Source organism: Phyllopteryx taeniolatus, chromosome 9 (genome assembly GCF_024500385.1).
Source record: "Phyllopteryx taeniolatus isolate TA_2022b chromosome 9, UOR_Ptae_1.2, whole genome shotgun sequence".
In the NCBI taxonomy this organism is placed as follows: domain Eukaryota; kingdom Metazoa; phylum Chordata; class Actinopteri; order Syngnathiformes; family Syngnathidae; genus Phyllopteryx; species Phyllopteryx taeniolatus.
The window spans coordinates 21,368,222-21,393,461 of NC_084510.1; the positions used below are offsets into that span (position 1 = coordinate 21,368,222).

Here is a 25,240-nt window from a genome sequence, read left to right on the forward strand (position 1 = left end):
GCTCTGTCCCCGCAAGCTCCACAACTCAGAAGCGTGAGTCAACTAATCTGCCTCTTTCTGACTCTTTTTTTCTTTTTGTTGCAGATTTGCTCGCTCATGTCTCCTCATGTCTCATTGCAGCTGCATCCGCCTTGCAAATCTGTCCTCGTACAACCACCGTGTGTGCCGTACAAGGTTTTTTTTTTTGTGTGTGTGTATATTCTCAAACATCACTGAAAAAATATATAATTTAAATGTGTTGCACATAAAGGAGAAATACAAATTTAACCTAAATTAATGTTTAAGAACGAACAGTGCTTAAAATTGAATGCAAATGTTTTGACCTAGGAATGTTCGATACAACTGAACTGTATTTAGGCAATAATACTTTCATCTGCCTGTAGAGGGAGCCAGCGTACAACTAGTGGTATGTGTACCACGAGTGAGAATTACATGCACAGATGACCACAGTTTTCCCCACCAGCCGTCCCCCAATTGTTTATGGTACTGTATATATTTGTGCTGTTCTACTACTGCTATCCAAGCAGTCATGTTCCAATAATAAGGTTAGCTCAAATAAAACAAAAAATAAATTAGTAATAAAAAACTATATACTTTATCAGAAATGGACAACAGCAAAAATTTTAAAATGAATATATGAGAAAGATGAATAATTTCAGAAATGTAAAAAAATGTGTTTTACAAATAGTTGTAAAAAGTACCATTTTTTTAGAACATAATAAGGCATATTTCTTTCCAGAAAAAGGGTGTAAAGTTTAGTTGTAATTTTAACATATTTCACAATAAATAAACAAATAAATATGCCTCTATTCTCATAATACTAAAAGGCCGTAGACAAGGAAAAAGGTTTTGTTTAACAAATTCACTTAAACATTTTTTTAAATGCAATATTTTCCTAAAAAAAAAAAAAAAAATAAAAATTGAGAACTTTTTGGGAAAAAGGTGTAATATCACAGTAAACATATGAAATTCATGTTAAAATCTAAAAAAAATTACAATGTAATACGACCTAATAAAGTAGTACCCCTACAAGAGTAAAACACTATTGTACAGTAAAAGATATAATAAAAGTATATATATTTTTTTTTTGCTTAAAAAAATATTATTATTAGAATAAAGTCACAATTTTACAAAACTCACTTCTTAATCTAAATAGCACTATTCTTGTAAGTGTACTATTTTGTAATATTACAAGAACAAAAGTACTAATTTTACGATACAGTTGGAAAGAAATATTGACTATTTTAGCGAGAGATGTGATTTACTCATTTGAAAAGAAGATTTTAAAAATCATTTTATTTCCTATCTTGATACATACTGTATGACTACCACAAGAAACTACACGAAACTGGCAGAATTTTCTAACATGAAATCAAACGAAAGACCAGTGTGCGCTTCCTTCAGAATATTTATTCTTATAAATGAGTAAGCAGACAGATCGCGTGTCCTGTGAACACCAAAATGTGTGTAGAACAGTACAGAACACTGGAACACTTTTTTCTTCTTCATTATAGTTCTATGACGACAAAGAGCTTTTGAGCTGCATATCAAAAGTACCTTTTAATTGACAGCATGTTTATCTGGAGATACAGAGCACAGTTTTCCTACAAAGTGAACAATCGTACACGGAGGTGATCAGTGTTAAATGACAGCACGGCAAATACATGCGAGTGAGGAGGGAGGTGGGGCAATGACATGATGTGCGTTGAAGAAGAATGTCACGACTTGGGCAGCAGGGGCTATATAATAATATTATATAATATAATAATATATAATAAAATTAACACGTCGATCCATTTAACTCCCCCCCCCAATCCCTAACCTCTTACACATTTCCCTCACTTTCTTTGCCCCGTCCTGGAAAAAGTGAGTTCCATCCCCCTCCACAGTTGCATTTTCATCAGGCACAGAGGACAGGAAGGACAGGGGTATGAGCAAGCGCGGGGCAGGAAATAAATGAGAGGATGAACGAGCGCTGATTGGGCGATGCTGATATTGAGCAACAATGAGGCCAGCTCAGTTGCCTGAATTAAATGGGCGACCTGGACAGACTGGGATTTCACCTCTGCGGACATAAACGCTCTCAAATGATGATGGAAGCGTTACATTTTGTAGGTGCTATAATTTAGACCTGAGATTCTCAACCACTGGGCCAGAGATCATTAGGTGTGTTGTGGGGAATTAGCCAGTTTCACTTAAATGGGCCAAAAATTATTATATTTACGACAAATAATGTATCTTTGTACAGCTATGCCAGTGATGTATAGTGACCCGCAAAAGAATTAAATGCTCTATAGATGACAGAAGGTACATAATTAACCTGTGGATCCACCCGTTGCCATTCAGACAACAGAATGGCAAACAAACATTTTATGACTAAATTGCGATGAGATCATCATTATTTCTGTATCCTGTATACGCTTTTTGTGCCATTTTTGTTTAGTGGGGTACCGTGAGATTTTTCAAATGTAAAATATGTGCCATGGCTCATGAAAGTTTGGGAAACACTGATTGAGATTGGGAATGGGCATCGGAATTAGTTACTGCTTAAGAATTGTTTAGAGCCTTCAATTAACATTCAAATTGTGTGGCAGGCAGCCGGAGTGGCCAGACAGATTCCAGGCAAGCATGGGGAGAACATGCTAATTCTACCCGGGCTAGCTGATGCCACTGGGCCCCATGTTGGTGACCCCTGGTGTATTTCTGGTTATTGCTGGCTAAAGAAGTGGGAGAGCTTTTTGCTTGACACAACAATGTGCATCGAAAGAGAAGTTCACTCGCATCGCTTCAGTTGCGACCTAGCTACATTAGTGACATTAGCTTAGCATTGTCTTGCTAAAATTTCTCAAGGAACACGAAAGCTGGTATTTATTTACATTTTTAATCATGTCAGATTCACCTGGTATCTGCCATCCTGTTTTGTCATTTTCAATTGGTTTGTGAAAAAAATGTTTGGTTAAAAAAAAAATGTAAAAAGTGAATCCAATAGCCTGTCTTTGGAGGTTATTTCAGAACTGTAACAAATGTTCCAGTATGTTCACTTTAACACCCAACACTCATTTCTCCCGCCATGTTGTGCGTAAAGCAATTGTCGGTGTCATCCAAGTATCGAAATGCTGTGTCGCTGTGTTTTTGTTGAAAGCAATTGATGCTGTCTGAAAACTATTTGAAATGTCACACCAGACACTGACATCTAATTATTTGCTTGCCAGAGGCCACGTTGGGCTGGAAAGGTGCTGCAATTTCCTGCGTTTGCTGGGTTCTGTATAAAACGCAAAGTAGTCTTATCTGTCCAACAAGTATTTTTTTATATCACACCCAATGTCATCTAATTATCAAAGTTGTCTTATCGCTGGACTATCCGACAACTACTTTGCATGTCATTATTTGCTTATGGGATTCTGTTTCGCTGCATAAAAGCTGCGGCAATATTCCTCCTTCCTTCTCTGGGTTTTGTGTCAAAAGCAAAGTTGTCTTATTGAGTGACTGTCCGACAAGTATCTCATACGTCGCAACAGGCTCTGATGCCAACGTCGCCACTCATCCAATTTGGTGATTGCGGGGCACCGAGTCACTGTGTGAAAGATGCGTCAATATCCCACCTTTGCTGGGTTCCGTGTAAAAGGAAAGGGTGGCTTAATCTTCTGTTACGGCTGTGATGTGGCTATATTTGCATGGGTAACTGTGTGAAAGAGGCCGAGGACGAGTCTCGGAATGTTAATATAATGTGTGACGTGTCCTCGTCTCAAGGGAATGAGAGTGCAGGGGTAAAAATCTGTCTATCTATCAGTCACTCTGTGTCAAAGGCTAGGCATAATTACCGTGAAATGTAACACATGCAGACGTAAAGGACGGAAGAGAGCGAGAGAGAGGTGTTTTGTTCTTTTTTTCTTCTTCTTCTTCTTAAGACTCGGCCTGCCGGTCGCTCACAGCTATGTGAAGATTTTCCGAGGCTTTAAACCTATTTTGATTCACCTTTCAGTGTAACTGTGAAGCTCGCCCAACAGAGACGGGGAAAATCACATGAGCCCCTGAGGAACCAATATAGCCCAATGCCACGATCAATATCCTCATCACTTCTTTCAGTTACATAAATCCAATAATGTGATTTTGTTTGTCTCTTGCTATTGTTGCTACGTAGCAACGACAAATTTAGTGCAATCCGTCAACTGTAAAGGTCTGTTAGTTTAATAACCAGTCAAAACCTTTATACATTGAGACAATTATTAGCATATTTAAACTGAACCATTTATCAGAAAATAAATCTTTTCGGCATATTTTTATTTTATTGTATCATTTTATTACTATATGAACTGATGCTCTAGAATCAAATGTAGCATCTTAGTAGGGTGACGTTTCACTTTACATCTTATCTCATCAATGATCCATGCCTTAATTTGCTCATCTAAGATCATTTCATGTATGTAATCATGCGTGTTTTGAATACAAGCACAAATTCTACATTGTGAACGCAAAAATGCATTTGTGTATTTTTAGCGCATTTTGGTTGTTGTGCCTTATTTGAAATGTTTTGACGGGAAATTAGAAATTTAAAACAGGATTTTAGCATTTTATAGGGGCATGTTTAAATATGTCATGTTTTACTGCTCTCAGTGCCCTCCTATCGTCTTTAAGTACTAAGACAGTATCCTCTATTGCGCAACACATGGACCCAGAGCTGCTACATTTGAGACATTTGGGCCCCTCGTACCGAATATGAGGCACTGTTGTTTTACAAAGACGTGTACACTGGTAGCCTTTGACAAACACAACGGTATTGTTCTCAAGGCACAGACACTAATGTGGCCAGCGATTGGCAATATAAACATACGTCATCAAAATCAACTTTTAACTATTAAATGGTTAGCAAGGCATCTGCTTTAGTGACGAGGTTAAAAGAACCCAACAAATGTGTTATCAAAGTGTGTGCAAAACAAAAGCAGACTAAATATGTGGTGATCCATTTTCCTCATTTTTTCTTTGCTTTTTTTTTTTTACAAAATAAGCCTTTGAATTGTTTCATGTTTCTGGAATAGCAGGTGATGTTTGCTGTCGTTTTTTTGTTTGTTTTTTTTTTCCCGTAAGGGTTGGGGTTAATTGAGGCAGGCAAGTCAGTTAGAAATGTGTCTCCTTCTCTGAGACGGTGGATATTTTGCCGTCAGCCTTAAGCATGGCGTCGTTGGCGGCGTACGGACTGAGAGCGGCGAGCTTCCCTCGCATTTTCAGGTCCGGGCTCGGCGTCGTCAACTTCTTCATTCTCTGCAGAGGAAAACACATCAGGATAGGAGATGGAGTTGATCTTCTGGTTCTGGTCGGCATTCCCCCGTCAAACGACATCCAGGGATTGCGCCAGATTAAAAGTGTAACGAGTGTGATGGTCTGGTAAGTATTTCATTATTATTGTTTATTTATTTGTTTTGTGCCTAAAATGGGATTTCTTTTCATCATTGTAGAAACTCACAAGAAGGCCAGCATCTCTTCTTCTTTGTGTGTTTCACAGTTTGGAACCACTATGATATGCACTACTGCCACTCACAGGACTGGAGTGGAATAGTACCAATCACAACTTTATGAACAGTACTCACGATCCGCAATCTACTGTGTAATATTGTAGTTCTCAATGTTTTACTTCTCTCTTTTACTTCTCTTCTAGTTCTCCCTTTACTTCTCAACCCTTTAGCACACAGTCTGCGATTTAAAGTATGCATAGCTGTAAACCAGTGATCCCCAACCAGTGTGCCTTCAGGTGTGCTGTGGGAAATACCAAATTTTACTTAATTTCTCTAAAAAATTCTTTACTTCCAAGAAATAATGTATCTTTATCATGTATTCATGCCAGTGAGGCAAAGTGACAGACAGAACAAATAAATGCTCTTCTATTAGATGGCAGGAAGTACATACAGTAATGAATGTATCCACTTTTTTGTGACATTTTTGTTTGTTGGTATGCCGTGAGATTTTTCAACTGTAAAATATGTGCGTTGACTCCATAAAGGTTGGAAATCACTGCTGTAAACACTCCTAAACAGATAAACATTGCATTGCCATTATGAGAAGATTAGCGACCCTATTTGCTGAGAGGGCTCATGGCAATAAACAAGATAAACAGAGCAGAGCGAAATACGATCTCCATCAGCAACGCACATTAGTAACAAATACACAATTGCGAGATGGCGTATGGATTACACCTGTGACCTGTTAAGACTGACATTTTCTACGGTTAAGAATGAACATTTTGAGCTTCTGGAAGCAGAGCCCGCTCAACCATGTGGCACTGTAGGGAAAAGACAGGCCTCCAGGGGGCGCCACAAACGTGGGAAAAAAACCTCACCTTCAATATAATTATATTAAAACTACTGTAGTTATTGCTATTAACTCTTAAAATGGAAACGCTAACATATATTGAAATGCAAGCCATAATATTACTACAAATGATTTATTACGTGTTGTATTTGTATTGGCAACGTTTTTCCTGCTTTTAATAGTTAATCGAAATGCTATTCCTTTTTACCTGTTACAGTACATATATCAGCTTTCTAACTCTTGTTGTTCATCGTGTTACTGTTCAAATTGTCCAAATCATGTTAATTGTTTTAACCTTTACATGAGTGCTAAAGTACACATCATTATTATTATTATTACAATACTTCATTACTTAGGATTCCCGTATGCCATTTTAAACTGCAGTTTACTTCTTCTAATCAACATTTCACTGTAATGGCAAAAAAGTTGTCTAATCAAATATGCATATCTGAATAAATACATTGCATGTAATACATGCATTTTTTGCAGGTTAAATTATTTTGCTTTATTCTACTTTATATTTTAAATTGGGTGTTTTTAATCTAAAAAAAAAAAAGAGAGAATGGTTAAAAACTCTGCTCTTCAGTTTCTTTTGTAACAGATGCAGAGAGGTAGATGAAATTTTTTCACTACTGATTCCAATGCAATTGACAGTCAGTATGCAGTGCCTCTTGACGAACATACTGTAGCAACTTAAAGTTTTGTGTGCTGATGTGTGTGTTCTTACCTCAGAGAAGGTCCCGGGAGTCTTCCAGATCATCCAGATGATGCCCAGTGGGATACAAACCATGGAGGACATGGCCATGAACCAGCCAATGCCGTAGCCCCAGTCGGGGTAGGTGTACACGTTGTTGTACTTGAGCGGTTTGTATTTGATCAAAAAGAACAGGAAAATACCCTGCAGCACACAAAAATAAAGACATTATGTAGTGTAGAACCTTTTTTTCCCTTTTTTTTTAAAGTGAATCCATTATTAATTAGCACTGAGCAAAAGTCTATAGTAATCATTCATTCATTAATTGGCCTAGTTGCCTCAAGCACCCTGGATTGGTAATCTTTCAATTTGGAGAGATGCCAACGCAGTGTTTCAGGCTGCTGGGCTGGTTGGTTCCTTAGTCGCTGGCACCCTTGGGCAAGGCACAGACCCGAATGGAATACACCCCAATACGTGGTGTACTCAGTTAGCGACTGAGTTCCGTTCCTATGGCGGGGATGTAACTCCATTTTGTACTTACTATAAGTTGGAACCTAATCATAATGACAGTCACTATTTGGATGAAAAACACCTCTAGGCCATTGAAAAACAGTAAGTCTGCAGCCTTCTTGTGCCACATGACAACGTTCTTACGCGGCTCCGCAAGCTAGTTCATTGGCGCGCCGTTTGTAACTTTGAAATGTTGTAAACCGAGGCAAAAGGGAACATTTTTAAGTCGAGCAGCGAGTTGTTGAAAATTGCAACCAGGGACAAAGAGGCAAAAAAAATGCCGCACTCTGTCCTTTACCTTCAGCTACCGCAAACGGGGCTCATGGTTTGACATACAGCAAGAATCGTCTAAGAATTTGGACCAACAGATGAAGCAAAGGCTTTACACCTGAAATGTGAGTGAGTGTGAGCATCTGCATGAGCTTCCTCATCTCAGTAATAGTGTGTAGTGTGTGTTTGTGTGTGTGCGCGTGCGTGCGCATGTGTGCAGTGGACTCACAGCACAGATGCCCGGGGTCAAGATCATCCAGCACCATTTGATGAAGAAGACGGGCTTGTAGCCAATCATGTCCTCGATGTTTCGGTAGAATCTGTCGCTGCCTGAAAAAAACGTAAATATTGGCCACTCTTATTTCCTCCTTCAGCTTCAAATGAATGACGACTGATTTGTGGTGACACTTCAAGGCCTGCTGAGCAAACGCTCACACGCTTCTCAGCGTTATCCTCCTCTCCAGCAGATGACGGAGTTGCCACCTGCTTGATTTTCTCTCAGTTTTGTCTCCACGTGTGAATAGTGAGTTGACAGGACTGGTTACTGTTATCGAGATTAAAGTAAGAAGTATTGAGTCACGTCTTACCATACACCCATCCGATACATATGGACTCAAAGATGGCCACAAACAGCAAGCACATGCCACTGGCTGCATACGAGTCAAACAGCTGGAAGACGTACATCCCTCCCTGTCGGAAGACAAGGCAGGTATCACGTGGTGGCATGCAAATACATTTTTATTTAATTAATTTATAGGATGGAGTTTGCAGTGAGTGAACATATCTGATTAAAAGCTTTTAGTTCAGGCACTACAAAAACCACAAGTTCCGGGAACTTTAAGCAGAACTCCGGCTACAGTAATCCCCGGATACTTGGCAAATATCGTATGTCCCCTTGGGGCTCGTTGTCGCATTCTGATTGGATGGTTGGCGCAATTCAGTGTATAATCTCGCCTTTCATCTTGCAGGAAAAATCTAATACATCAGATAAGGCAGAGAAAAATAATAGCTCCCCCCATATCATAGGGGCTGCACTTTTGATCACTTTGAATCGCTTGAGAAATGGAGATTGTTGTGGGAATCGTTTCTATATTGCTAGAGTCGTATTTTTCATTTTATTCTTGAAGCGTTGCATAGCGCAAACGCGCAGAATGTAGTAATGAAGCTTTTCCGACTAACACGGCGGCTGCTGTCACGTAAGCCGTCTCGTGATCATGACATTTCTTTGGAAGAGACCCGACAAAAATAACTGTTGGCAGTGAGCCTTATGCTGCTTCATCAAGGCGAGACATCATCTGATCAGATGAGACTGTAAATGTGCATTACACAGATACTACATCATACAGATTTTGTGTTTAAAAATGATTAGTCCCAATACTTTCTCTCTCAACATCCACAGAGCTACGTTGGTTGATGTTCTTCTCCTCTCCACACTAGAAGGCCTTATTTACAGTACCAGCGGAGATTCACGAAGGACAACTCCTCTGTTCTTTTCCGCTAAAAGGACACTCATGAATAAAATCTCCCATGAATTTGAGAGCAGGGTTACATCAGCGGTCTGACCTGCTTGCTCGTAAACAGAAAATCTCAGCACTGTGTCCAATGTGTCAGCTCGATACGCAATAGCCTCCCGAGGGATCTTTTAAACAACCCACTCTCCATTTTCCTCTGCTGTCTAATCCATGACGGCTCTTTTGTGGCAGTTAAAAGTGGCAGATGTGTAAAAGTGGCTGTAAATATTGGATAGTTTAACATACTGGTGTCACTAGGGATGAGAAAGCTTCACGACCAACTAACAAATCGTTGAAAGTACTAGATGTATAGGAGGAATAAAACCTTTGTCGCAATGGATGTAACGTCATGGTGTATTCGGTTATGGTCTCACATTTAATGACACAAATGGACACTGGAGACTACAGAATTGTTCAAGAGTAGGTGGATGCAGTACAGCGCTTATACAAGCATGAGAAGCTTTTAGTGAGTGATATAAGGAATGGCTGTTGTCACAAAGTACACTACAGAAAGACCGCCTTAAAAGCCTGGGAGAGGTGGCGGTTGCTCCAGTTATACACATTATACATTTTCTGCATATTGTATTAAAAATCTAATAGAACACATTCAAATAGACTTTACATTCAGGCTTTATTTACATAAGATCCAACATGAGATGTTTTGTACCTGCTGGTCTTCATCTGGTGATGATGACGATGACAATGATGATGACAATGATGAAGATGTATCATGGAAGTGAAAACAATCACATTCTATTGAGCAGTAGAAATGGATGAACAGAAATTGAATACGTTGAATTGCCTTTAAATACAACGGTGCCTTGAGATACAAGTGATTTTATATACACGTGTTTTGAGTTGCGAGCGTGGTCACCAAACAAATCAAACTTGTATCTCAAGACACCACAGTGTACACATAAAACATTGAAAGTGTAAAAAAGCCAATGCTCACCTCTGTACACATGATGAGTCCTATGAGAAAGGAAGCTATAGACATGCCGAGAATCAGCAGTTCCCTGCGGTAGCCTCTCCTGAACGTCTCTGGGTACATATCCACCACAGCCGTCACCAGGCTTTCCACGCACACAAACTGGGAAATAACGCAACAGCAAGGTGTGGGTCACACGAGTGGTACCATCCGCACATGTCATTACTACAATTCAGCCGTCATTACTGCATTATTACAGAGTATTCAGTAGTTATACATTGGTAGACACAGGGGGCGATTCTAGGATCAGAGGTTTCGGTGTGCTAGGATTCATTTTAGGGGTGCTTCAGCACCCCCAAAACTGGGCTGGAAACACCTATGGTTTGGAGCAAACCATTTTTGAGGCAATGGCGTGATGCTATCGTTTTTTTTTTTTTTGTGTGTGTTTTAAATATTACATTTTAAGCAAGTAATGTATGGTTTTACACTTTTCTAGGTTGTTTAAAAAGGAATTTTTTTTTTTAAATATCTCAAATCTTATAGTATCGATACACCAACATCATGTGTAATTTTGTCGTTGATATGCACGCCAGTCAAAATGCTCTTTGTTAGCATACCAAGGGTTAACATGTTAGCATCGTCATTTGAAATAGTACCAGACTACAGGGAATTATGTAAAATTAATATGCCAGAGCACTTTCTTTACTTAGGTTCCCGTGGAAATTACAGTCGACTTCCGACTCTACCTGCAGCGCTTCTTTTCATGAAATGGACTTTCACGCTGTTCAAAGTAAACTTGTACTTGTATCATTAGCGTTAACGTCATGGGGCTACGCAAGTTGTTAGCGTTGAATTTCGATTTCGTTGGCATTAACAACTCCGAATACATTGGTCATAAATGCTGTGTTAACCTGGCCCATTTAAGGGGTCCACGCTATTATGGTGTTCTGTCCTTATGACTACACTATTAAATAAGTGGTCATTAATAACTTCCTGAACTACTACTAAATGTGTCCAGTAGGGATGTCATTATCCAATATTTTTAGAATTGGTTATCCTATCAATTATTCCATCGAATAATCAGATAAAAATGTACTTTGCATTATAGTTTATCGAGAAATTATTTTCTTCGCTGACTGTTTATTAATGGAATATTGTTGTTTATTTGGTGTTGTTTAATGATTAAATAACACCAAATAAACAACATTTAAGCAATATCACATGAGAGGGAGTAATGTACTCACCAAAGTTTTTGAAACTGAGAAGTAGTCCTTGGGTACTGATTAATGCGAAGGGCTACTAGTTTGACATACACTGAGGCTGCTTCAGGTTCAACTACATGTTAGTTATTTTTCTATTCTATTCTATGCTATTCTACTCTAGTTACCGGTTATTCATACTACAGCTACAAATAATGATTATTTTTGTAATAGATTATATTGACTATTATTTTTATCCAAAATTTGTTCTGATTCAATTACTGGTTTGGTCCGTAACAAGTAATAAAATAGTGAAAAATGTTGATCATTGTTTTCGAAAGTCTTTTCCTCTAAATAATTAATGGATTATCAAAATAGTTGTCAATTAATTTGATGATTGATTAGTTATCGATTAATTGATTAATTGTAACACGTCTAGTGTCCAGAACGTATTACTACACTCTTCCACAAATGTCCAATAGTTATTACCACATTACCTGTTATTTCATTATGACACATACTCACTCTACTCATGGAGTAGAGTGAGTGTGTTTGTGTTTGTGTTTGGTCGCGCTCACCTGACTGTCAAGTCCAAGAAAGATGAGCATCATAAAGAAGAGACAGGCCCAAAGTGGAGAAAGAGGCATCATGGTCACAGCTTTTGGGTATGCAATGAAGGCAAGACCAGGACCTGAAAACAGAAGTCACTGTTACAAATTTTATCTGGCCCCCTTTTTTGTTCAGTCTTAAAGCACAACAGTGCTCGTCTCTTGTTTCATCACAATTCTGTTTTCTCCATCTGAATCGTCTACAGTACATGTGCGTGCACACAGATGCTTTCATTTACACAATCTAATAATTGTTGAGCTGACTTCAGTTTTCAGTGCAAAACAGACACGTTCATCACTCAGCTGGAGAAACTGTGATGCATTACGCTGCGGAATTTGTTGCACCACAGCTGAGATAAATGACGCAAAACGTGAATGCGGGTGACTGATGATGTTTCTGCATACGCTGTTTTTGAAACAACACTAAGTGGTTCAAAATAAGATACAGCAGGCAGTCATACTATCTTGGGGTGACCTACTCTCGGAAAAGCATTAAGTTGTCTCCTCGCTGTGCTTTGAGAGAAGCATTTTAAATCTCTCACGCTGTCATTCTCACTTAAATCTTTCAACCAACTTGAATAAATCATGAAGTTGTGGTCTGTGAGACTACACAAGTGTGATAGTTACATAACTCGGCCATCACATTATGATGGATGAGGGAACAAAATATTCATAGACTCCATCCAGCCTTTAGTACGTAATTATAATACGCCCACATCACAAACAGGTTGCTGCGACTCCTGCTCGGCACTCACCAGATTCTGCCACGGCCTCGATGGGAACATTCTGTTCGTAGGCCATGAATCCCAACACGGAGAAAATAGCAAAACCTGCAACAAAGCTCGTGCCGCTGTTCAGGCAGCACAGCATGATGCAGTCCCTGAGGAGCAAGTTTACAAGATTACACTCCCAGGTGTCATGACAAATTGAAATCGGGACAAAACTGATCATGGACGAATCCAATGCGAGCTCATTCTTACCTGTAGCAGTTGTTGTTGTAAGCGTTATAACTACCAAGAGCAGTAAGGCAGCCCAGGCAGATGGCGTAGGAGAAGAAAATCTGCGTTCCTGCATCCACCCATACCTGAAAGTAATGCAGAATACTGTACATTATTTACAAGCAGGCACATGCATAGACCTTTTGGGCGGCAGGTGCTCAAGTCCCAGAAAAAGGGCACCCATTGCCAAAATTATTCGTTCAATTAAGAAAACACAGTACCGGTAGTATAAATTTAACTTATGTACAGTATTTATTTCTGTTAGCACAATCAACACAGTTGATAATACAACTATTACCAAAGGAGGTGACTATTAACAAACGTCAGGGTTTTGTGATATACAAATATGAGACCATGATAAATCATTTCAAAACTTGTTCCACCTTTAGTTGACCTATAACCTGTACAACTCAATTGAATTTTGCTTTTAGAGCGGAAGTAAATGTAAAAAACTGAGATAATATGGTTGCACAAGTGCACACACCCTCTTATAAATGTGTTAAATAAATAATAGAATAATAGAATAATCATCTTTTATTGTCATGAACATGCATGCATGCACATGAAATTTGTTCTCTGCATTTAACCCATCACAGTGAACACATACACAAGCAATCACATTCAAATAACATATATTTATAATTAATAATATTCGAATAAATTCCCCCCAAATATTAGAGGGCATTTAACCAGACTCGAAAGGAAATCGTTACAGCTATTATTCCACTGCTAAGTGTATTTCTGGTGCTGATTTAATTCTCAACTGCTTATTTAGTGAAAATGTATTAATACATACATACATATAATAATCGTTTATTTGCTACATACAGTAGATATAAAAATTCTACACACCATTGTTCAAATGCCAGGTTTTTGTGAAATAAAAAAAAAGAGAATCAGAAGATTATTTTATATTATTATATAATCATAAATTATTTCAAAACTTTGCATGTTTCTGCCACCACCATGCTTCACGTAAGGTATGGTACTTTTAGGGTCATGACCAGTGTTGTTGGCGCCAAACATAACAAATAAAATGTCCAAAGTTGGTTTCATTGCAACCTTAGTGTGTAAAATCACTTTTTGTCAGTGGACCTCAATTACGTACGTATTCAGAAACATTATGGAAACATGTGAGATTAGTTAGGAGCAAAATCGTTAAGTAAGGAGCATTATGAAACTAGTTTGAAGTTGCAGCACAGCACCTCTGAACCCGCAGACCTAGCATGGGGTGCTAGCAAATTCAAACCGAGTGCAGCACGGCTCTTTGAAAACTCCCTCACATCACCATTCAGCCACTAATCTCATTTCACCGCCACGAAACAATTCACAAACGCACAATCTTCACTCCCTCCTGGGAGTAACCACGGTAACTTCCGTGACCCCACAAACAGGACTGTTCCTGTGGAAGAACAGCCTTTTCTTTCCTAATGTTCATTAATGTTCCCTTTAGTTCGTCCCGGGCTGATGGCCGCACGGCGCAGGGAAACCTTAACGGGCCGGCCTCCGAGGGAATCTCTTGTTGATGTTGTGCCTAATTTGGTCGGTTTGTGTTTGCTCGTTGTTGAGTCTTGAAAACATGTCCACCATGTAAAAACTGGCCTACTATGACCATTGCTAGTTACAATTGCGGGTTTCATTCCCAATTGCATATTCTGTATGTATATTATTTTTGATCCCTTGTATGACTAGTCAGCAACCATACAATGCCGCTGCCTATAGTAAGTAGTCTTGCTGCATTTTGTTCACGTTCAGATGTGAAAATATACTGTAGTATGCATAGACAGATAAGGTCATAATGCGCCGCTGAAGTTCTTTTTCTGTGTCCGATTGCAGGGTTTGATACAAGACACCTGCGACGCTGACATTTGGCACACACAAGTCAGTCTCATTCAGTACAGCTAGAAACAATTATTACAAGAAATGAGATTTGTGATGAAGTGACCATTCTGTCTCAAAAGTTCAAAGTGGGTCAATTTTTGATTTTTATTGGAATGTAGTGAAGTCTGCCATTCATAGTTGTTACTGTTGGATGTGGTTAGATTTTGACTGCGTGACAGAGGGCACTACCTATAGATGAACAACCAAACGGGTTGCAACTGATTTACCAAAAGTCTTGTAATGTAGGCTACTCTAATTATTGTCTTATGTTAAAATATTACATCTCCAAGACTGCAAACTTTGACTCCATTCTCACAACACTGAGAAAATTCCTCTATATGACCATTACTGGTGTAATATTTTGCTGTAATAGAAATGGTAGAGTCTTGTTATTCGCCTCCATGTTGTGTCAACAATGTTCCTATTGCACTGCGTTTGAACATTTGATTGCCCCAACTCTAGCCGATCTTATCATTTTGCTTTGATCAAGAGGGAAGGTACAGAACATGGCCAAATAATGAAGCCCATTGGCTTTTTGCTGGAGTGAAAAAAATGTTTTTTTTGTACTTACTTATGTTCATACTTTTACTGTTATGTGTGCTTAAGAGTGCAAGAAGAAGAAGCTTTCCCGACTTTAGTCATACCGATATTGTGATGTATCATAGTGTTTTCAACACCCACTTATCTAACAACTATGCAGTAGCAATCATTTTAGTAAGGAAATCTCATATTAGGTTCATGCAAACACAGGTGAACACAAGTAAACTGTTATCGTTGCACTTTTGGATGCGCGAAGTTCACAACAATAAGAGATTCATGTTGAAGAAAGGTTTTTACAGCAGCAAGTATGAGAGATTCTGGAGAGGGGGTGAGGAAACATATTTGAGGTCGTGATGGGAGAAAGTATGAGAAGTCAGGAGAGGAGGAGTGATGCGGAGCAAACACACAACCACACACTTCACACACAGCCTGGAAGTGAACAGAGCCCTGATTGTCCTCCAAGGAAGCCAATTTAACATCAGTGTCAGAAGTAATGTCTTCCTTTGCCGAACAGCGGCGCTTGTATATCACCCTCCTTAACTGCCTCTGTTTGGACCTTTGACCCCCTCAAATACACACACAGATACACACACACACTTTCTTCCTCAATTCTTATGTTTTACGAGACAATATATCCACACTGCAGTTGAAAAGAAGTCTAAAATGGACGCTTACTTGGATCAAGCAAATTTATCAATATGGACAGACTGCCAAAAACGACAACAGAAAAGGATGTCTTCGCTTGTGTTCTAAATCAAAGTCATAAAGGAGGCAGAACGTAAATAAGCAAATTACTCGCCAAAGATTGTACGTTGTGCTGTCAACATGTTCTGAAATTTCTCACAAGATTATTTAGCTTACCGTCACTGTCGGGCGGAGACTTTGCGTCTCCAAAAGGACTTCCTTTCAGGAAATCCCCAGAATACACTCTTGCTTGATTTACCAAGCACCGCATGGTTTCAGTTGGAATTACACCTTATATTACTATCATACACCGTTGCACAGCTAATTTGCATTCCCCAAGCATGCCCGAAAGATGAAATGTAGGTGCTAATTGCTATTGGCTAGAGGTTGTGTTGAATAATTTTGGGACTTTTGTCTTGATCGATCAAACAATGCTATCTGTCCGTTGTATTAATGGCATCTATGGTATCAGTGGTACCTATCTATGTTATCTAGTATCTGTGGTATCAGTGGTTTCTATTTGTACCTATGCTATTGAAATATCTATGGGATCTATCGATTGTAACTATGCTATCTATCCAGCTTTCCCCCACAAAAACCAAATGTAATAATTTGCCTCCATTCGCGTTGCCATGACAGCAACATCTACTCTGACTTGTTCTGCGCCGCCATTGGTCAATGACCCGAGCTCCCTATTCCATGTCTCCAAGCCTACCTGAGGATCGGAGAGACGGGAGATGTCTGGGTAGAGGTAAAACTTGATGCCGTCGTACGCTCCGGGCAGCGTTACTCCTCTGATCAGCAAAATCAGCAACATGAAGTAAGGAAATGTGGCCGTCACATACACAACCTGTGGGTACAAACACATGTGGAATATTGAATTTCAGGCCAGGTTACAGAACAAACACAACTAAAAATGAATCATCTGATGCTAACCAGTTGGCTGTGACCCACCTCAAGACACATTTAGCATGTCATTGTTTGAAATTGCAGAATTTTGAATATTGTAAAGGCTACACAATAGTTGAGACGTGCTGATTGCAGGCAAGTAATGCATTCCATTTGGCCTCAATTACTTCAAGACAAGATTAATCAAAAGTCAGTATCTAACTGTGTGATTGAATCAGAGCCAATGCAAGATCTGTATCAACATTTTATAGTTACAGCTATTAATTTAAATATGTGTTGATCATGAGGGTTGCAGTTTGTAGTGAAGCAGCAGTCTTTTGGATCACATTATTCACTGACTTGACTGATGATTGTACATTACATAAAACATACAAGTATATTGTGTTAATCACAGCAGTAGACTTCCCAAAGGATAGATGTTGGAGAGTAATATGAGAGTGGTGGCTTTTTTTAATTTTTGCAAAATTGAGCGCAACATTTGAAGAAACCACTTGAAAAACAGGCCGGTTTGGGCAGCATATATCGCCAGGCTTTCTGGAACTCCGTCAACGGTCACCAATTGAGGGCAGAACGGAACAGAACAGAGCCGGCCGGGCCAGGAGAATGAAAAGAAAGCGAGGGCTCCCCTGGCTCGCTCTCTTAAACAGGAGGAGCTCAGAGGAGTGATGCTGGCAGTGTGGGAAAATGTGTTTCAAAGAGACACACAACAAGCCGACAAATACACAACTTCATTCACAACGTAGAAGTACAGACACACACACACACACACACACATAAAGCTTAACATACACTGTACGCACATGGAATTGGTCCTTATGCTGTAGTGACTCTAAATGTAGCAAGACACTAAATTCAGGGCTGAGCGCGTTATGCACACATTTGTAAAGAAGTAAGAAATATTTTATGAGGCTGAAGACTTATTAAAGCTGTGCACTCTTAAGATGTACTAATCCCAACATGTCCGACAGGAAAAGTGTGGGAAAACCTGTCTCCTGCTAGCTTCTTTGAGATTGACAAATACAACGATTACACATCCTAAACCTCTCTCGTGCCCTTTTTTTCTCCACTTTTGGGGCAACAAAAAGAGCAATATTCATTGCCTGCGTGAACCTTTTGAAGCACCGCACGCTGCCTCCATCTCACTACGGGCAAACATTTAAGCTCGCGCAAATTTACGGGTCAAACTTGCCCCTGCCTTGCTGTAAATCTTAACGGGAGGGCTTAAATGTGAGAATGGCTTGCAAACACGATCACAAAGCAAACAGCTTAGCGGTGTCGCAGCTGAATGGGCCCGTTGGGTCTGTGGAGAAGAAAGCGAGGGAGGGAAAGAGGGGAAAAGGCTGAGGATATACTCTGCATGCTCCTCATGAACGCTCCCCTTTTCCTCCAGTGAATACACGAATCAATCTTGGACCGGCTGCTAAAGCCCGGCCATGAAGGAGCATTCTCCCCTCTTTACTTCACAGACAGACAAAAGACACTTTAGGGGAAATCAGCATTGCCGCCTAGTTGTTTTGTTTTCCCTCTATCATGTAGAATGTGAACCCATTCATTTTTTTCCCCCTCACACATCTCTTTTTCCCTCTCTGTTCTGCCATTCTTGCAACCCTTTTCCACATTCTACCGCCATCTCCCAATATTATTCTGGATCACTGGACCTCAGAGAGGCTGCTGGATGTGCCTACTACCTTACTCAAGGCAGCTGCAGGGTCTTGAGGACCACATTAGAAACGAAATGGTGATTCAGCAGTGGTGCAAAGTAGTTAGTAAACAGTTCCTAATAAGAAGAAATCAGTGCTGTCTCACCTTGCCGGTCGACTTGGGTCCCTTCCAGATGCAGAAGTAGCAGATAAACCAGGCCAGTGCCAGGCACATGGCCAGCTCCCAGCGCATGCCCCCCATGTGCTCAATGCCATCAGATATCTTCAGGACTCTCCGTCTGTATGAGCCCAGACAAAGACTGATATAACTGATTTATGGTTCACCAGACTCAAGTGGAAGCACTTATGCAAACATACAGTGTTTGCATGAGGTGAAGTAGACTCCTTTTATCAAGTCACTTGGTGTGAATAATAGAATTGTGGAAAAACGATTAGACACACTGTAGTTAACAGAGCAGTGTGTGGGACATGTCAATCCTGTATATCCCATTAAAAAAAAAGGGTATAAAATAATGGAAACACATTTTAAGAGACTTATTGTTGTACTGGTATGTGTGCAAAAGTTTTTTCACTAGACCTCAGAGTTTCATTATTCTGCTACATTTTCATGATGGCTAAGTCATTCTGATGAGGATGAGCAAAGGGAATCATAATGATATCAATATATTGATTATCACGCAATCGCCATTCAGTATCACAAAGTTAATGCTATTCTTGGCAAAATACTGTGATACTATTGTGAGTTAAACTGCCTTTCTCACCTCTCGTGCAAGATTCATGTGAGCAATCTCTGCTAATACGCTGGAAAAAAAACTGATGGACTACAGTTTTAGTGCAGGTCATTGGTACAGCTGTGTGTAGTCCGCTAGGATAGGCTCCAGCTTCACCAAGAACCTGAACTGGATAAGTTATATCGAAAATGGACAGATAGTCTTGTGTCAAGTTTAGTAGCAAACTTGATCATCGATCACAATTATGTGAAATGACATTCTGCCGAGACTCGTATCACATTTTTTGCTGAAAGAAGGAGTGATTTTATCATTTACCAAAGAGTGATTATTGAAAAAGTGCCAAAGGCATTTTATGTGCAAGCTTGCAATGGATTAAGCTTTACAAGTTCATTGGGCGAATTGAGGTGTGGACTCTCATGAGTTACCAGTTATCTGCTTTCTGTCAGAAACTAAAATTGGGATTGAGAAGTATTGCATTATTAAAAATAAATAAAATAAAACCTATAGTGCAACAGATGAGTTATTCTCCAGATAACGATTTTTCTGTGTTAGCAGACTGACTGGAGCTCTGACCCAAACCAAGCCATGTTGAGTAAAGACAATCACATTTAACATAGGGTTACACCATCATAAGAAAGAAAACTTGGTGGCTTTGTGTGTGAAGACTGTTGCTGGCAATGACACACTTTTGACTATTAAAATTTGTACTGGCAGCATGGACTAACGGGTATGGGTAGCCTGCCTCACAATCGAGAGGTTCAAATCTGGCCTCAGATGACAATTTAGAAAACAAAGAAAGGAACAACCAAATTATTAGCCGTTGTAAATTTGACCTATATTCATTCAACACAGCCATAATGATATGAAAACAAATGAATGGTGACTGAATGGTTAATTCAATCCATACAACAGCCAACAAATACAAAAATGTCAGCAGCGCAAGATCAAATGTTTAGACTCTAAGCTTGCGCAAACATTGTTTATGACTTCCATATTAAAAGTAAACCAGCGGATTTACAGTACATGGCACTTTGCAAGCCTACACTTTAGGAAGAAGTTGTTCATCCACAGCTACAATGGGTGTCAAGGCCAAGGTGACCCAGTCTACAAGTCTGCCACCGCAGCTCATTCGCGGCGATGAACCAACACTGTGCTTCCTGTTTGTCAAAGCATCTCCAGGCAACGGCATTGATGGAGGATGCGAGGCAGCAGAGCTAAATGGCGTTTGCCAACTCTTTGCCACCGAGTTCAGCCCCGCAGATCCCGAAGTAGCCATTGACCATGGTGACATGTTCTCGGTGGCAGGCCACGGGCCAAGTCCGACACAGCTACCCTGTCCCTCCTGGTCAGCCACAAGGGCAACCTTGGAACACTACGATCCTGATTGCTCTTGCGTGATGTAAGAAGTGGGTTTCGACATGTTTATTGTGCAGCATTTATCTTCAGGTAGACTTGTACACATGATGCTAGCTAGCTATACCAAAGATTTTGAAAGGTCTAAATCCAGGCCAGCCAATCAAAAGCAGGTTGCATGTAGGAGGTTGCTATACAAATAATACTTTTATCCCAACACTTTTTCGATTATGCGTTTAACATACACTAAATTGTGATTTAATGCATTCTTGTTTGTCTTGTGTTGGCAAAGATTAAACAAGGCTTGACAACATGGTGGTTGTTTGTTCCGTTGGCGAGTGCTTCTCGTACCTGACATTGGTGCAAAATTCATCATCAATAATTAAGATAGAAATTATATATAAGCGACCAAAACGGATTTTTCTCTCAGCATATACTCTGATGCGTTATATGGAGTAAAAACTAGACCGTCATGGCATAACCACAGGGACTGGCAAAGAGATTGGAAGTGTGATCAGCAGTGCCCGCTGACAAAGGCTGATCTGCTGCCACGCTCGGGACTCCAGCTGAGAGACAGCTGGCCTAGTGGACCCTGCTGACAAATATGAAAAGAGCTGACTAATTATTTTGGGGGTGAAGTTGAGGAGGTTAGTGAAGCTGTCTGAGGCTGTCTAAGACTTTCAATCAATATTACACATAAAGCTATATCTGGCTTGGGCTCAGGATATGTTGGCTAACAAAGAAATGGCTGTGATGTGATCGGACGGAAAATATCTCATTCATATTTGATACCCAGAGAGATGAGCGAGAATCTCTATAGAATATTTAAAGCGACAGGAGATGGGGGGGAAAAAATGTACTGTACTCACTCCCAGAATTCAATAACAGGAGAGGTTGCGTTGGGGTTAGTAATGTTGGTGGCATTTTCTCCATAGTAGTCGACACAGTTCTCTGTGGAGACACATTGACTCGATTGGCTTGTTGATGAGGAATATACATAAGCATGACCAAAGACGCGCCTGTCTCCCACCAGTATTCCAGTAGTGGCCACAGCCAGCCCACGGCAGCTCAGTGGTGAAGCAGTTAAAGAGGTAAAAGATGGCCCAGGCGAGGATGACTACATAGTAGACGTTTAGATGAGCTTCAATCACCTGGGTTGCATAGCCAATGCCTGCAATTGCAAAAAGGTGTTATGAAATTACACGAGTGCCTATAAAAACCTTTGAAATAACATGAATGAGTTCTTACCCTCAAACAGGGGGCAGACTTTCCTCCAGCATGTGATGCCTCCTTCACTAGTGAACTGACCAAGGGCGGTCTCCAGGAAAAACACAGGGATACCGCAGCATACGAAGAAAATGACGTATGGAACAAAGAAGGCACCTTGATACACGCAAGAGAGAGAAAAAAAAACAAAACAAACAAAAAAACACCCTTATAGGTTTCTGAGTTTGGCTGAGGGAAAAAAAAATGCAACATTAAGGGCTCACTTATGCAGTATGTGAGCACTTTAGGAGTGTCAGAAGTTCGTATTATGGCGGTTTTTGTATTAAAATGATTATTATTATTAATTATTAAGTATTATATATATATATATATATATATATATATATATATATATAATTCCAGGATCAAAAAGATGCAGCTATTTTCCGAAGTTGTAAAAGTAATGGGTCAAGGGTACAAAACTGCCCCAGTGACAAACCGTTGAATTCTTAAAGACTCAATAAAGTTGAGCTAAGGTATGTTTCCAAGATGGAAAAGTCAAAAGTACGAAAAAAAAAAACAATAACAAAAAAAAAAAGTGACACGCCATTATATGCCCAAAGACCCAATAAAGAGTCATAAAATTATACCACTATTTTCACTCTTTATACAGCTGTGCATTGCCATCTTGTATCACAACAACTGAGTGACTCGATCACAACTGGACTGTTCTGATTGTCTTTGAAGACGTTTTGCCTCTTATCCAAGCAGGCTTCATCAGTTCATGCAACAAGGCTTAGTTAGGACTCACTAGAGAAGCAAAACGTCTTCTAAGACAACCAGAATAGTCCACTTGTTATCGACTCAATGCCCTGAGAATGAAATGACTTGGATGAATGACAATATTCACAGAACTGAGCATAGTCCTTCAAAATTGCTACGACCTGTCTTAATTTCTTCAGTTATGCATGATATATTAGGGTTGGCCTTATTAATTGAGCCTCAATTGTGTGGAATTGACTGTCTTGATTAATCATGAAAATTGTAAAAGGGCTTTCCCTTGTATTGTGGTTTTCTACCTTCAAGCTACTCAAAGTGCTTTTACACAATCCTTATTCACCCTCTGATGACACACCATTCGAAGCAACTGTCAGTATCTTGCTCAAGGACACTTTGAAATGGTCTTAGGGGCTCACGATTGAAACCAGAACCTTCGGGTTGCGGGATGACCGGTCTACCACCTAAGCCATGCCACCACATTGACTCCAAATAGAGTGCATGACTTGGCGGCAACCAGTATAGGCGCTTTTCAAGAAGAACATGACGTTACCCAAGGCAAGTTTAGCTACATATGCACGCCAACCTCAGGTATGTTACGCGGGAGTTCAGAACAATCAGTTTTCCGATCTGATAGTTAGAATAACCTCAAATTGTTTTACTGGTCGTTAACTGTCCTCATGTTGATCATAGTCAAATCCCCAGTTCTGATCTTTCTACAAAATGAGTTGCATTGAGGTCAACGTCCTTACCTCCTCCATTCTTGTAGCAGAGGTAGGGAAACCTCCAGACGTTGCCCAGCCCGATAATTTCTCCGGCCACAGAGAGGACAAACTCGATCTTGTTGTTCCACTGGCCTCTCTCGTAGTACTCCCTGTTGTCCAGGCTGGAACTGGATCCATCCGTGTCCCTGCCGTCCTCCGGTTTACCGTTTATAACCGGCCCGCTCTTCTCGGCTGTCATGTCGCTGCCGATTCGCGCAGAATCTCCAGAGGCCCAAATGAGGAACTTTCACTCTGAAATGCAGCCGCACGGCCCTCCGCCCTGAATTAAACAGGAACAGTAGGGAAGTGGAGCGTGGTATTGCATTAACAATTCATTTCCATTTTGCCTATGAAAGCATAGAATAAAAAGTGCATTGCAAAACTAAAATGATCATTGTGAGAGGTTGACAGGTGGAAAAAAAAAATTGTAACGCACCAAGTTGAGTTCAAAGGACTTACCAAGTAGACTCCCAGATACAACAGTGGCAACGCTCCTTTGGGCTCTCTCAATGATGTTGCCTTAGCAAAACGTAGAGAAAAAGAGGAGCGAGGGTCAATCTAGGTGGGGTGAAGTATTTTTCGTCTGCAAAAGATTCCCAGACGTGGCCGGTCTGTGTTGCGCATCGGGCGGTGGACGGTGTGCGACTGCGCTCCTGCTCTCCAAGCACGCCTCTCTCAAGCGCCTCCGCTTGGACGAAAGCCACGTGGTGGGAGGGAGGTTGAAGGCACATGGTGAAACATGAAGGAAGGCTGGCATGATGCAGGTGAAAGGATACTGTATATCAGATTTTTTCTTTTTAAGTACAGTATAAGAACAACCTGGGTGGTCCAACCCCAAAATTCGAACTCCCTTAAGGCGTGGACAGACAGGGAAATTGGGGGGAAACGTGCATCAAAGTCACAAAAACATTATCAAGTCGAAAAGTCATAATGTAACATTATGAGATGCACGCAAATCTTGCGAGCATGCAGCCTGAGCATTTAAAATGGTTAACACAACCTTAAAAAATAAACTTGGCTACCCAAATACCACCATAATGGCCAACAGGGCTTGACATGACCTTTTTTGCTCACCAGTTTCCCAGAGGTACTAGCCACTCAGCATTTTCACTAGCCACAATTTTGTTGTTGGATAATTATGTTTAATATGCTTATAGCTATATTAAATAACTAGATTTACAAACCTTTTTGACGTAAATGACCCCTGTGCACACCCAAAAACAAGACTACATAAATGTTTTAATGCTACAAGAACCACCATACTTATCAGACTTCTGATTCTGTACCACCACACAGACTTCTGTGAATCGCTTTTGAAATGCACAATTAAATATGATAGAAAAATAAAATTAATTTTAGCATTATACTTCAGCTGGACCATGTCTGTGCAGTTGATTCATCCACAACAACAGACATAAATTCTGATTTTCCCACATTTACAAAAGCAACCGGCATTGTGTAAATACTTCCTGCGAATGACTTATTTTTTGTTGATGTTAGATGTTAATTATTCCCTAATATTAGTAGACATGTGTCTTCATCCATCCCGTATATTTTATTATTGTTCAGTAACTGTTGGTATATTTATTCAAGCACGGTGAGTTTCGTGTTGTGATTAATGATCTGCCTCGTCACTTGTAGTCTAGTAGGCAATGCATGTTAATGCTCTTTGAAGTGAAGAACATCATTATCAAAGCCACAGTGCCTCTAGGA

The 25,240-nt window shown here is 40.1% G+C and overlaps 1 protein-coding gene across 1 annotated transcript; it reads right to left on the reverse strand.

Annotated features, from left to right (window-relative positions):
* Nucleotides 1-1,390: 1,390 nt before the first annotated feature.
* slc6a11b (solute carrier family 6 member 11b) lies at nucleotides 1,391-24,298 on the reverse strand. The gene is made up of 15 exons (XM_061783490.1): nucleotides 23,987-24,298; nucleotides 23,516-23,807; nucleotides 22,029-22,163; nucleotides 21,811-21,951; nucleotides 21,650-21,731; nucleotides 18,842-18,974; nucleotides 16,842-16,976; nucleotides 13,004-13,107; nucleotides 12,779-12,903; nucleotides 11,994-12,106; nucleotides 10,241-10,378; nucleotides 8,365-8,467; nucleotides 8,007-8,107; nucleotides 7,031-7,201; nucleotides 1,391-5,259 (listed from the first exon to the last, which is right to left on the reverse strand). The coding sequence occupies exons 2-15, from the start codon at nucleotides 23,724-23,726 to the stop codon at nucleotides 5,116-5,118; spliced, it is 1,836 nt and encodes a 611-aa protein (XP_061639474.1). The 5' UTR covers nucleotides 23,727-23,807; nucleotides 23,987-24,298; the 3' UTR covers nucleotides 1,391-5,115.
* Nucleotides 24,299-25,240: the final 942 nt, after the last annotated feature.

What these genes read in the sequence shown, in the direction of transcription:
- slc6a11b (XM_061783490.1), bottom strand. Translation starts at nt 23,726, where the DNA reads ATGACAGCCGAGAAGAGCGGGCCGGTTATAAACGGTAAACCGGAGGAC. An exon ending in AGTCTGCCCCCTGTTTGAGG is followed by an intron (nt 21,952 to 22,028) that starts GTAAGAACTCAT and finishes TTGCAATTGCAG; the next exon opens with GCATTGGCTATGCAACCCAG. An exon ending in TGACCCCGGGCATCTGTGCT is followed by an intron (nt 7,202 to 8,006) that starts GTGAGTCCACTG and finishes TGTGTGCTGCAG; the next exon opens with GGTATTTTCCTGTTCTTTTT.